The sequence below is a fragment of the Limulus polyphemus genome, unplaced genomic scaffold (assembly GCF_000517525.1).
Source record: "Limulus polyphemus unplaced genomic scaffold, Limulus_polyphemus-2.1.2 Scaffold2820, whole genome shotgun sequence".
NCBI lineage: Eukaryota > Metazoa > Arthropoda > Merostomata > Xiphosura > Limulidae > Limulus > Limulus polyphemus.
In genome coordinates, this window is record NW_013668430.1 from 1,986 (window position 1) to 16,049 (window position 14,064).

General features: G+C 33.1%; 1 protein-coding gene across 1 annotated transcript in view; it reads left to right on the forward strand.

Moving 5' to 3' along the window:
• Nucleotides 1–8,352, forward strand: part of LOC106467986 (solute carrier family 17 member 9-like) — a gene marked incomplete at its 5' end in the record, with an annotated part of 9,950 nt that extends 1,598 nt beyond the window's left edge. Inside the window, 4 exons of the mRNA XM_022396245.1 lie at nt 969–1,003; nt 2,873–3,044; nt 6,151–6,180; nt 7,925–8,352. Coding sequence (XP_022251953.1) covers nt 969–1,003; nt 2,873–3,044; nt 6,151–6,180; nt 7,925–8,100 — 413 coding nt within the window. The remainder of the gene's footprint in view (nt 1–968; nt 1,004–2,872; nt 3,045–6,150; nt 6,181–7,924) is intronic.
• Between the last annotated feature and the right edge of the window lie 5,712 nt (nt 8,353–14,064).

Genomic DNA, 14,064 nt, shown 5'->3' on the forward strand with positions numbered 1-14,064 from the left:
GCCCAAGAGTTGGCGGTGGGTGGTGATGACTAGCTGCCTTCCCTCTAGTCTTACACTACTAAATTAGGGATGGCTAGCGCAGATAGCCCTAGTGTAGCTTTGCGCGAAATTCAAAAACAAACAAATAAAATAAAATAATTATCGTCATTTATCCAGCACTTCAGTATTTCTGATGAAACACGAACTTATTTATAGAATAAACAAACTGGCACACTTAATCTTTCATTCAACTTTTATAATTTTAAATTTCTTAATTATTCAAAACTTATACTTTCACTAACCTAAATTTCCTTTTACATTAGAAGCAAAAATATAAACCAGATATTTTAGTGCAGCAAATTCACCAGTTTACATCATGTTAAAGTTCTTAAGGAACAGTTTCAGATTTCTGTTTGTTTTTTACGTCACCAGAAGCAACATGTAAAAGCACTATACATGATAAGCTCAACAAATCGTTTTCTTTTTTTTTTCAATTGAGCAGACTAATTTTCATTATGAAAACAATTTTGTTTTTTTCATAAAGAATATTTGTCTGTATAATGTCTGTAAAAACAGTAACTCCTGTTCAGATAAAATGTTCAATAAAGCTAAGACTACTTTTATATAGAAATCCATTAAAAGATTTACAGAGTCGGCTTAGGCGTCGAGAAATCTTTTGTGAGATATTAAGTTTTACTTGACTGGTACTTGTGGTATTTGATCAAAATATAAGTTTCATACTATAAATACAACAATTAATTCCCTCAATATCTTTTGAAGAAGTTGTATGTTTAGTTAAAAGATTATAATTATTATGTCAAGTATTGAAACATGGTTACCCTATAAAGCTAGTGAGCAATATTTTATTGTATGTAACTGCTTCAATTACGACAAGAGATATCTAATATCTAAAGCTGAGAGTTATTTTTCCGTGTGTCTAAATCCTTTCGTTCATTACTTTGATAATGTTTTTGTTTTTTATTTAACAGGCTATAATTTATTGTTGATCAGGAAGTGTTCCGAGGTAAGATTTTTTTCTCTGTAGTCTAACTTACAGATTCATTATTTCAACTTCTATGTCATAATTTCCATAATGTTCATGCTTTATAATATAATATTGCAGTTTTGTGTATAGCTGGTTTTAGTTGCTGGAAATGGATGCATTATGGTCAAATATCCAAGCAAATGACACAGTTTATATCTATATCTGAATATCTTTTGAGATGAGATGTGAAGAAAGTTGGTGGTTATCAAGTAATGGAGTAGAGAGTTGAAGAAGGTAGACTACAGAAGGTTTCAAGAGTGTTATGCTACAAACACTGGTAGAGAGTTGAAGAAGGTAAACTACAGAAGGTTTCAAGAATGTTATGCTACAAACACTAGTAGAGAGTTGAAGAAGGTAAACTACAGAAGGTTTCAACAGTGTTATGCTACAAACACTGGTAGATAGTTGAAGAAGGTAGACTGCAGAAGGTTTCAAGAGTGTTATGCTACAAACACTGGTAGAGAGTTGAAGAAGGTAGACTACAGAAGGTTTCAAGAGTGTTATGCTACAAACACTGGTGGAGAGTTGAAGATCGTAGACTACAGAAGGTTTCAAGAATGTTATGCTACAAACACTGGTAAAAAAATTATCTAAAGGTAGCACAAAACCGCAATTCAACTTTTCATCAACTTCAAGATAGTATCCCCTTCCTGCACGTTTAATTTTTAATACATTGGATTTGAACAGCAACATTTTACACCATGGGTAATACACTAGCTTTCTACACCAGTGTCTCATTAATTGCTTGTGTATGTTAATTTTCTATTTTATAATATGCATTAGTTTTTTACACAATTAATACATTAGGTTTTTACAACATGCTTCATGTATTAGTTTGGTATGACAGTATCTTTCAACATGATTCATGCAGTAGTTTGGTATGACAGTATCATACAACATGATTCATGTATTAGTTTGGTATGACAGTATCTTTCAACATGATTCATGCAGTAGTTTGGTATGACAGTATCTTTCAACATCAATCTTGCAGTAGTTTGGTATGACAGTATCATACAACATGCTTCATGTATTAGTTTGGTATGAAAGTATCATACAACATGATTCATGTATTAGTTTGGTATGACAGTATCTTTCAACATGATTCATGCAGTAGTTTGGTATGACAGTATCTTTCAACATGATTCATGCAGTAGTTTGGTATGACAGTATCTTTCAACATGATTCATGTATTAGTTTGGTATGACAGTATCATACAACATGATTCATGTATTAGTTTGGTATGACAGTATCATACAACATGATTCATGTATTAGTTTGGTATGACAGTATCTTTCAACATGATTCATGTATTAGTTTGGTATGACGGTATCTTTCAACATGATTCATGTATTAGTTTGGTATGACAGTATCTTTCAACATGATTCATGTATTAGTTTGGTATGAAAGTATCATACAACATGATTCATGTATTAGTTTGGTATGACAGTATCATACAACATGATTCATGTATTAATTTGGTATGACAGTATCTTACAACATGATTCATGCAGTAGTTTTGTATAGTTAACAAGTTTTATTACTGTGTGTGACTGTGTTTATATTAATACTGATTAATTATTTTCCAATAACACCAAGAGATATTTAACTTTATGACTCAGCTAGTTGTCTCTAGAAATATTTTGAAGAAACTCCATAAAAAGTATATGTATTTGATTCGTTTTAATCACTTTTTCATTGATGCATAAAAAACTCTGATTCCATTAATATTATTGGCACCTTTCTCCTTAAGTACTCATAAATCCTACATGTAAATCACACATTAGTTCTCTGCAACTGTCATACACCTTGTTTTATAAAGATAACTGATCTTTTAATTTTCGATAACAGGCAGCTTCACAGTATGTCCGAGTGCTTCTTTTAACACTGATTGCCAACCTGCACAGCTATGAGGGAGTATTGTTTTGTGTTGTTTTGTGCTTTGGAGTTGGACCATTCCATACAGCTGGTGTTCATATGAATCCAATGGACATTGCCCCTCAGCATGCCGGAACTGTTTTTGGTCAGTGGATATTTTATTGATTATCCCACATTTATTATTTAAGTTTTTCAAAGACATCTGTGTTGCTTATTTATGTAGCTATTCTTATGTAGCTATTCTTATGTAGCTATTCTTATGTAGCTATTCTTATGTAGCTATTTTTATGTAGCTATTTTTATGTAGCTATTCTTATGTAGCTATTCTTATGTAACTATTCTTGTGTAGCTATTCTTGTGTAACTATTCTTGTGTAGCTATTCTTATGTAGCTATTCTTATGTAGCTATTCTTATGTAGCTATTCTTATGTAGCTATTCTTATGTATGTAGCTATTCTTATGTAGCTATTCTTATGTTGCTATTCTTATGTAGCTATTCTTATGTTGCTATTCTTATGTTGCTATTCTTATGTAACTATTCTTATGTAACTATTCTTATGTAGCTATTCTTATGTATATAGCTATTCTTATGTACCAATTCTTATGTAGCTATTCTTATGTAACTATTCTTATGTAGCTATTCTTATGTAACTATTCTTATGTATATAGCTATTCTTATGTAGCTATTCTTATGTATATAGCTATTCTTATGTAGCTATTCTTATGTACCAATTCTTATGTAACTATTCTTATGTATGTAGCTATTCTTATGTACCAATTCTTATGTAACTATTCTTATGTATATAGCTATTCTTATGTAACTATTCTTATGTATGTAGCTATTCTTATGTAGCCATTCTTATGTAGCCATTCTTATGTAACTATTCTTATGTAGCTATTCTTATGTAACTATTCTTATGTAGCTATTCTTGTGTAACTATTCTTGTGTAACTATTCTTGTGTAGCTATTCTTGTGTAGCTATTCTTATGTATATAGCTATTCTTATGTACCAATTCTTATGTAGCTATTTTTATGTAGCTATTCTTATGTAACTATTCTTATGTAGCTATTCTTATGTAACTATTCTTATGTAGCTATTCTTATGTAACTATTCTTATGTATATAGCTATTCCTATGTAGCTATTCTTATGTAGCTATTCTTATGTACCAATTCTTATGTAACTATTCTTATGTATGTAGCTATTCTTATGTACCAATTCTTATGTAACTATTCTTATGTATATAGCTATTCTTATGTAACTATTCTTATGTATGTAGCTATTCTTATGTAGCTATTCTTATGTAGCCATTCTTATGTAGCCATTCTTATGTAGCCATTCTTATGTAGCTATTCTTATGTAACTCACAAAATAAATCCAGAACTTTGCTTTGTCCAGTGGTATAGAGTGCCTGAAGTAACACTAGCACATAAACTGTGTTCAATGCAAGACTTTTTATCATAGCTACTATCTCAACAGCTGAGCTTAATTTTTATTCTTCAGTTCAGTTTATAACAAAAAACCATAATTCCAAAACATACTTACCTCACCTCACATTTATAACTAGTACTCAACTGCCAGGGTTTCTTCCTTTGCCCATCTAAGCTTTGGTCTGATTTTTTTCTTGCGTACTCCAGTCTTTTATACCCCACTCAATTGCCCTTGACAATATTTGTCTCATGACACTCTCCACCTATGTCAATACACCATCTATCCTAGTACTGTATATAAGCACCTCATTCAGATGTTATCACTTTTTCTCAAAAAGCATAATGGAACAGGTTTCTCTAAAAAAGTACTGTGACTATTAAAGACAACGGGTGCAATTTATTTCATTACAACATACTATTTTCAGGCATGAGTTGTCACGTTACTGTTTCCAGCAGAGCTAATCAGACCTCCCTTATCCAACCTCTGATAGCAAGTTGAGGCTATCTGTGAGACATATATTCGATCTGAGGGTATTTCACTGGAAGGTTCTGAGGCTGAATAAAAGGATCTGGCCTCATGAGAAGCTGACCTAGTAAACCAAGCTGCCAAAAAAGCAATTTTAAATTCCCTCCAGAATATCCAGGATCATCAGTAACAGCAACTTTAGAACCATCCAGTGCATTTAAGTTTTGCATTTTGTGGGTTTTTTTATGGACGTTTTTGTATTTTTTACCACTACTTTGCCTTCTATAGATGGATCTTCACCAAATTTGGCATGAAGGTTTGTTGGATCCATGGGGAGATACATACAAATTTTCAATTTTGCGGTTTGTCATGAGTGTTTTTGCATTTTCACCACCACTACTTTACCCTCTGCTGATGGAACTTCATTAAAGTTAACATGAAGGTTTGTTGGGTCCATGCGGAGATACATGCAAATTTGTGGTTTCACATTTTAGGTTTTGCAGTTTTTATGGGCATTTTTTTACAATTACATATAAGGAAACCAATTTTTCATGTTCTAAGATAATCTTTCATTAATCCTGAATTTACGTAACTTCTGTTCAGGGGCACTGGTACCCCAACTAGTCCAAAAAATAATTTTAATTTCAGTGTAATGAGGCATATTTTAGAAGAATTCAGTAAGGAAGTTGGTTCATTGATTACATAAATCAAATCAGCAAATTGAGTACTGTGTGATTAAGAAATGCAACTGAATCACAGGGTGGATTTTATCACTAAAAAAAATGGAGGGATTTAAACGTTCTTTTGAGCTAGATGTCTTTTGGGGCTCTCTAAAAAATCATGACTGAAAAGCAGACATAAGTCACAACTTAACAGTTTGGTGCAGCTACAGACCCGAGCAAGTTATAACTCTGATAGATGAAATACCACAAAAATCATTTAATCTTGTAAACGTATAAAAGTCCTGTATGACATTTACGGGATCCTGAAAAAACCAAGGAATGCTCAAAACATTAAGGACATTGGCTGCTTGTATTTTCGTATATATTAGATTTGAACTTTCACCTTAATATCAATGTCCATGCTTTAGATTATTTTAGTTGTATATATTATATTGCCTATATTAAAAAGAAATAAATCTTTCATAGCTGTTTGAGTGATTTACCTATTACCTGATATTCAATTATAAGTTTTCACTTTTCATTTTAGAATATCAGTGAAATAAAATTGTGTAATATTGTTAAGTATAACTGGAGAATTTTGACAATATTTGATCAATTTCATGTGTTTCGGCAAACCATTTTCAAATTTACAAAGTATTATTTTTGTCTTTAAACCTTTTGTTTTCCTCCTAGGATTTATGAATTCTGTTGGAGCTCTGCCTGGTAAGTTATAGCCATAATATGATAGGACATTTTTAAGATTTGTTTTTAATATTTATTATTATTACCAGAAAGAGAAAAGTCTAGAGAACATACTGACCACTTCAAGAATCTCACATTTTAGATCTGAAGGATCAGTTTTAGTGCAACCTAAAGTAATATAAAGATATTTGAGTATGTTATCTTAAAAATATTTTGAATATGCCATTCAGTAACTCACATGAAAACCACAAACAGTATATATTCACAGTGGTCTGACATGCATCAGAAATACATTTTGACATTTTGTAGGTAGTGTGATGCTACCAAAATTTTCTCTCTTTTTTTTTTTTGGGGGGGGGGGGATATGTAACAGCCTTTACAATACACTCAGATCATAAAGATGTGTTAAGAACAATGATTTAGAATTTCCATGATAGGGGTATTCTTTGTACTTAATCACAAGGAACATGGAGGAATATGTGCACCAGAACCATCCGGAAAGAGACTTGCAAGAATTCATACCCCAGCCATGGTAAGCAAAATGCACTTTTTGTAACAGGTGAAAATCCATGGAAAAAAAATATAGTGACACAAGCCATATAAACATAAGATGTACCCTGTCAATCATTGCATATCCTGGCCCGGGATGGGGAAGTGGTTAGGGCGCTTGACTTGCAATCTGTGGGTCACGGGTTCGAATCCCTGTCTCACCAAACATGCTCATCCTATCAGCTGTGGGGACATTATAATGTGATGGTCAATCCCACTATTCGTTGGTAAAAGAGTAGCCCAAGAGTTGGCGGTGGATGGTGATGACTAGCTGCCTTCCCTCTAGTCTTACACTGCTATATTAGGGACAGATAACCCTCGTGTAGCTTTGTGCAAAATTCAAAACCAAATGGAGAATGAAACAGGTATATTCATGCTGTTCCATATGCATGAATGTACGGATTCCAAGTGCAGTACCCATGGATTTCTGTGCAATCTGACTATTGAAATGGATGCTGTGAAATTATTGCCCTTATGCACTAGATGAATTATGGAAAGCCTAAATGAAGGAGTGAATTTCTTTGGACATGATAGCCTCATGGCAAAGTATTTTGCAATGGAAACTTTATATATTGTCAAAATGCATGGCCATCAGATATAGCATGACTGGGCATGGTGACATAGCCTGTAATAACATTCATTTTTTGTATATAATACTAGTGAAAAATATATGATTCCTTACTTTGTAAGGAAATAATAGCATACTTGAGCACATAAAAAGTTATAGAAATTAACTAACATCAAGAGGGAAAAAGGGTTAAAAACTGTACTAAAAAAAATATCATTTGACAAGTTTAAATAGAGAACGTTTCTATCCATGCTTGTTATACAAATTATATATGAGAGTAGATATAGCAGAAATAAATAAAGAACTAAACTAAAATATTTTTTATTATTTTAAAGTACGAAAAAAAATACTTTTTTCTTATATTTAACCCCGTACCCAAGTGCCAGGAAAAGGAAAACTAATTATACTTAGTTTATCGTAACTTTTTTGCATAGGTGAAAATGTTACAAGTATGCATATAAAAATGAGACTATGATACTATCTTGGATAAGCATTTAAGTTTTGACATTTTAAAGCTGGTAGACAAATATATATTATGACTAAAAAACAAATTTTCATAAATTATTATTTGTACAAAATGTAAAAACTGGACATTCCTTTGTGCATAAAATTAGTATTTAAGCAAGAAAAATTGGTGTTTGTTTTCAGGAATCATTGGTGTATATACCACTGGATACATACTAGAAACGACCAACAGCTGGAAGCTAGTCTTCTATGGAACAGCATTCCTCAACTTCATAGGTTGCTCACTATTTTTAATGTGGGGAAGGGTTTCACCCATCATATCATCCCCAACAATAAATTCTGCAGGCCCTGACCTCTAATTAGTTGGTTATTCAGTGTAGAGCTAAGAAATGAACTATTTTAATTCTCTTGTTCTTCCAAGGGAAAGCTATCCATATCACCACTTGACAACAGAAAGTCTTCCACATCAACAACATACAACAGAAAGTCTTCCAACATCAACAACTTACAACAGAAGGTCTTTTCACGTGTCGCAGTATTTTATCAAGTTATTTTCAAATTTTAATTAATCTACTTTTGTTTGTTATACCAATTAATATAGCATAAAATCATAGCTAATAATCCATATTTTAATAGTATACAAGTTTAAGATCTTGATTTTATAAGGCAATATTTAAAAAAATCCTGAATTTCCCCTAGTGTGAGAAATGTGACATATTTTCTCTAGGCATCCCCACTTCTCTATTTTATTCACCACCCCTCCAATAAGTATGAAATTTAACGTAAATTCCTCACTATAAAATTGTCATTGCTCAGACAAACCCTAATTTTTATAGCCTTCAATTTTGTTTGGTTACAGAGCCATCAAATAGAAAATCAGACTCCTCTTGCCACACCCACCTGTCTCATCCTCTCTTTCAGGATTTGTTAATAGTTCTCTCTTATGTTTAATTTTATATTATATATAACCAATAGAAAGCCAAGGTTTTCATCTATCAAATGACGTATTATATTATATTGTTTTCTGAACAGAGAATTGTCAATTTCAAAGGTAGTAAAAGCTTAGTTGTCACAGGAAAGATAATGACTAACTTGGATAAATTTGTAATGGTTTGTTACATAGTTATAAAGCCAGAAAAACTGTGATAGATAGGGAAACTGTCTGCTTTTTGCATGTTACTATTCTACGTCATTTAGTGCATTATTTACTCAAATAAAAATTATATAGTGCATTAGTTTAAAAAAATGTAGGGTTAAGTGTCATCAACAGCTGACAAAAACAAAAAAAGACCCAGGTAAGTACTTTATTTCTTGTTTTTCATGTTTATACTTTACTTATTATGATAAAAGTAACTAAAATGTAAAAATTAAGGATCTCTTTAGGTTAGTTAAGATGGTAATGATATAATAAAAATGTTTCACGGGGCACACACGTGAGTAACTCGGTCTAGCTCGTAGGTAATGTAATTAGATAGCATAACATGAGCTCCACATTCCCCAAGTGACTTAAAACTTATAATTGCATGAATAGTAGTAGTTAGTTGTTCAAAGGGCAATAAAACAACAAAATTTAGGTATAAATAGATGTATACTATTACTATTACTAGGTAATTCATGTTACATCTGAAGTCATTCTGGATAGAAAAAAATGATATCGGTGAAATTGATCAACCCTGCATAGAGTTAGGGTAGAGAAAACAACAGATAAAATATAAAGTTTTACTGAAAAAAAACGTTAGAAATGTATTTAGGAGGTTTTAGAGATTACAGAAGTGATATTTGAGAATTTTGAGACAGAGAAGTTTTTTAACATGAAAATCACTTCACACTGTGACTATTAATGAAACAGACTATATATATTTTTGTGTACAAAAGGCTTTTAATGTTTCTTAAGAGTCTACCAAATTTTGTGAAGATACACTCACTGCATTAAATGTTATAAATACTTAACGTATGCAAATGTGTATAATAACTTGTGTATCTTATACTGAGCCCGTTGAAAAAGGGTTAGAAAACTACATCAGTAAATCTTTCCACCTTAGTAACTTACTGCAAAAAGTCTTTCCATATAAGCATTCTACATCTTGTTAGAGAAAAGAATATCAGCACGAGGTGACAGAAAAATTTGTTCTCCATGTGTTTGAAATTGCAAAATCTTCTGCTGTTACAATGGTGTCTTTTCTACATTATAGATGGCTTCTGATATGGTACATTACTCCCTCTCACATAAATAGCTATTCTCATTCAGTGCTGCCCTCTATATGCAAAATGTTTTTCACATGCCACAAGCCTTCAGCTCCCATGTACCCCAAGATAAATGTGGTTTAACTGCATCTCTCATACAAATCATCATGTGACAACCCTCCACCAATAGGAATGTGACACACCCTACCTGATGCATGTGGCTCCCTCTATTCGTTTCTACCAAACTGTCACTTCTCATTTGTCATTGCTATCATCAAGACGTTTTTTTCTTTGTGCTCTTTTCGCATGCTTTTTTTTTTTTAATTTCATAATGACTGGAGATATTTTCTAATTTTTTCTACTTCACATTACTTGTTTTAAATGATAACTTACTTTTTTTTTCTATGGATCCCACTTTATGGCAAATGGCACTTATCTAAGTATACTTAAACTAGTCAAATCTGTACTGTAATGCCATGATGACTTTAAAATTATGATTTCCATAGCCACTAAATGCATGCTGTTGAGATGGGATGTTCCACAAGATCGCTTGTAAATTGGACTGTACTCACCCATGGACTTCATGGGTAAAGCAGAAGGGGATAGCTGCCCATCTCAGTCGTGCCTTCAGTTGAATAAATCAGGTATGGTCTGCTTTTTAAAATAGGGTTTTCATGGTCATGTGTTGTACTGTCTCTGGTGTTGATGTTCCTCTGGATTCTTCACTGCATTTTTCTTCCATTGGAGTATGGGAGTCCTTACCACTTTCCAGTTTTAAGCTGCTGGAGTGGTGGACCAGGGAGGCATCCTCCTGAACGTGTTAATAATTTAAGATACAAATAATGATAAAATCATTGAGTTGAGAATTGGGCGACGGTGTTCTGCTGGTGTAGACTGCTCCATCTCTTTACAGTTTACCTGAGGGGATGTTATAGCTTTGGAGTGAGCAGTCAAAATTGCAGTTCATTTCCATTGATTGGGATCCTACCTCCACATGGATGATGATTCCCAGTGGCTGAGTTTTGGATTCAGAGCTGAACCAATCAACATAAGTCCTCACACATGTATTATAGGTGTCTTTGTTTCCTCACTCAATTACTCTTGTTCCCTCCACCCATGCTGTGGGTCATGGTGATGGAACTTGCAGATTAATATGGTTCTTCCTATTATGCTATCCATCAATAATTTTCTTCTACCAAGAATGTTATTGTGCTGGGGGAGGTTCCTGTCGGATTGGTTTTGAGTAGATAGTTTATATTACAGAGACATCTTTATATTACCAATCATCCTTGTTTTAAAATTCCCGGATCAGTCAAATACTTTATCACCTTGCTATCAAGTGTCCTTCTCATAGATCGGGGGTACAAGATTCCTTCCGGTCTAATGAACTTGAGGTTAAGAAAGTATGATCTTCTTTCCTACCCCCACCAGATGGCTGAGTTTTGGATTATAGTTGACTTTCTGCCAGTATGATCCTCTTTCCTACCCACACATGAATGTCAGTTCCTGGCAACTGGGTTTTGGATTATAGTTGAATTACTGATGGTGTGATCCTTATCTTATCCTCGCATGGATGTTGGTTCCTGATGGCTAGCTTTTGGATGCAGTTGACTGGCTGTGTCACACCCTAGCCACGCTACACCTGGTGACACATCCTTTTACTCTCGCCCACATTGATGTACTCTAAGGGATTGAGATTCCAATATACCGTGTGGTTTAGATCCCAATCCAACCATTGTTCTCTCCCTTTTGGATGTGCTCCTCCCAATTTCTGGCTATCTCTGTGACACCTCTTTCCACACTGAGCAAAGAGTATACCTGGTACAAAAGTGGTGCGGTCTCCCATGTATGATCCTCTTCTGTGAGGATCTACTCTTTTAGGGTGTCTTTCAGATGCTTTCGATGGATGCTTCTTTCTTTCCCTCACACCAGTCCCTCCATCTATTCAATATGGGATTCTATCTACTTATGTGAGCGGAGGTAATGTACCATATTAGAAGTTATAATTTTCCAATACTGAAAATGTAGTTCTAATAGGTACTTACCTCTTTTCATACTTCCCGCCCTTCCTCCCCACTGAAAACTGGTGCTTCCATTTTCTGCCAAAACTTGGAGTGATAGTTCAGTATAATCAAATAGAGGGAGTCACATGGGTCAAGAGGGTGTGTCACACTCCTATTGGTTATCACATGATGATTTGTATGCGAGATGCAGTTGAACCACATCGATCTTAGGGTATGTGGGAGCTGAAGGCTTGTGGCATGCAAAAAAATTTTGCATATGGAGGGCAGCATTGAATGAAAATGGCTATTTATGGGAGAGTAGGTAAATACCTATTGGAAATAGATTTTCAGTATAGGAAAATTATAAATTTGTCAGGTTTCCTCTTGCTACTGCTAGAGTTATAAACAAGCTAAGAGATTCCATATAACACAGACAGAGACTGGTTAAGATATTGTAGAAGACAAAAACAAGGGTCGGTTAATAGCAAGTTAAGAGATTGCACAGGACATAGATAGAGGTTGGTTAAGAACTTATTAAGAGATTCCCATTACATAGACAGGGTTTGATTAAGAACAAATTAAAAGATTACCCATGACATAGATAGAGGTTGGTTAAGAACTTATTAAGAGATTCCCATGACATAGACAGGATTTGATTAAGAACAAATTAAAAGATTACCCATGACATAGATAGAGGTTGGTTAAGAACTTATTAAGAGATTCCCATGACATAGACAGGATTTGATTAAGAACAAATTATATGATGCCACATAACATAGACAAGGGTTGATTAAGAACAGATTAAAAGATTTCACATAACACAGACAAGGGTTGATTAAGAACAGATTAAAAAAATTCATTTGACACAGACAAGGGTTGATTAAGAACAAATTAAAAGATTTCACATAACACAGACAGGGGGTTGATTAATAACAAATTAAAATATTTCACATGATGCAGACAGGGGATTGATTAAGAACAAATTAAAAGATTTCACATGACCCAGACAGAAATTGATTAAGAACAAATTAAAAGATTTCACATGACCCAGACAGAAATTAAGAACAAATTAAAAGATTTCACATGACCCAGACAGAAATTAAGAACAAATTAAAAGATTTCACATGACCCAGACAGAAATTAAGAACAAATTAAAAGATTTCACATAACACAGACAGGGGTTGATTAAGAACAAATTAAAAGATTTCACATAACACAGACAGAAATTGATTAAGAACAAATTAAAAGATTTCACATGACACAGACAGGGGTTGATTAAGAACAAATTAAAAGATTTCACATAACACAGACAAGGGTTGATTAAGAACAAATTAAAAGATTTCACATAACACAGACAGGGGTTGATTAAGAACAAATTAAAAGATTTCACATGATGCAGACAGGGGTTGTTTAAGAACAAATTAAAAGATTTCACATAACACAGACAGAAATTGATTAAGAACAAATTAAAAGATTTCACATAACACAGACAGGGGTTGATTAAGATGTTCCTTATGATACAGACAGACTGGTTAAGCAGTAAGTTAAAGGGTTTTTCACAAGATGGAACAAGATTGATTAAAACATTTTTTTTCCTGTTAAGCTACAGTTAAACTAATATAATGACACTAAGTGTACAATGCTATTAGTTTACACTGAAGTATTCTAGTGCAAAGGGAATTTTTTCCATTAAACTACAGTTAAACTTTAATATGCTGTTTATCAAGTACGTAATTTTGTGAACTTTATACATTTGTTTGAGAAAAAAAAAGCACATGTTCAAATTTTGTTAATTAAAGATTGAAACAAGATTGTAAAAACATCCATAGTGTACAATAAAAACTATTTTGAGTTTATGAACTGGAACTTTACTTATTTGCATTTTTTTTTTCATATTTGTAATTTTCATTTCCTTAACTTGTCAAGGATTACCAATAAGATATTAATGAGTAATACTCGTGGAAATCTCCTTGTATAAGTACATTTTAATACCACATGCACGTGTGGGTTGGTGTTGTATATAAAGAATATATTTTTTATAGCAATAAACTTAAAATAAGACCCAAAACTCAGCGCTTTTGAATAGTTGACTATTCATTGTTCTCCTGAAGAAGAATAGTCAACTATTCGAAAGTG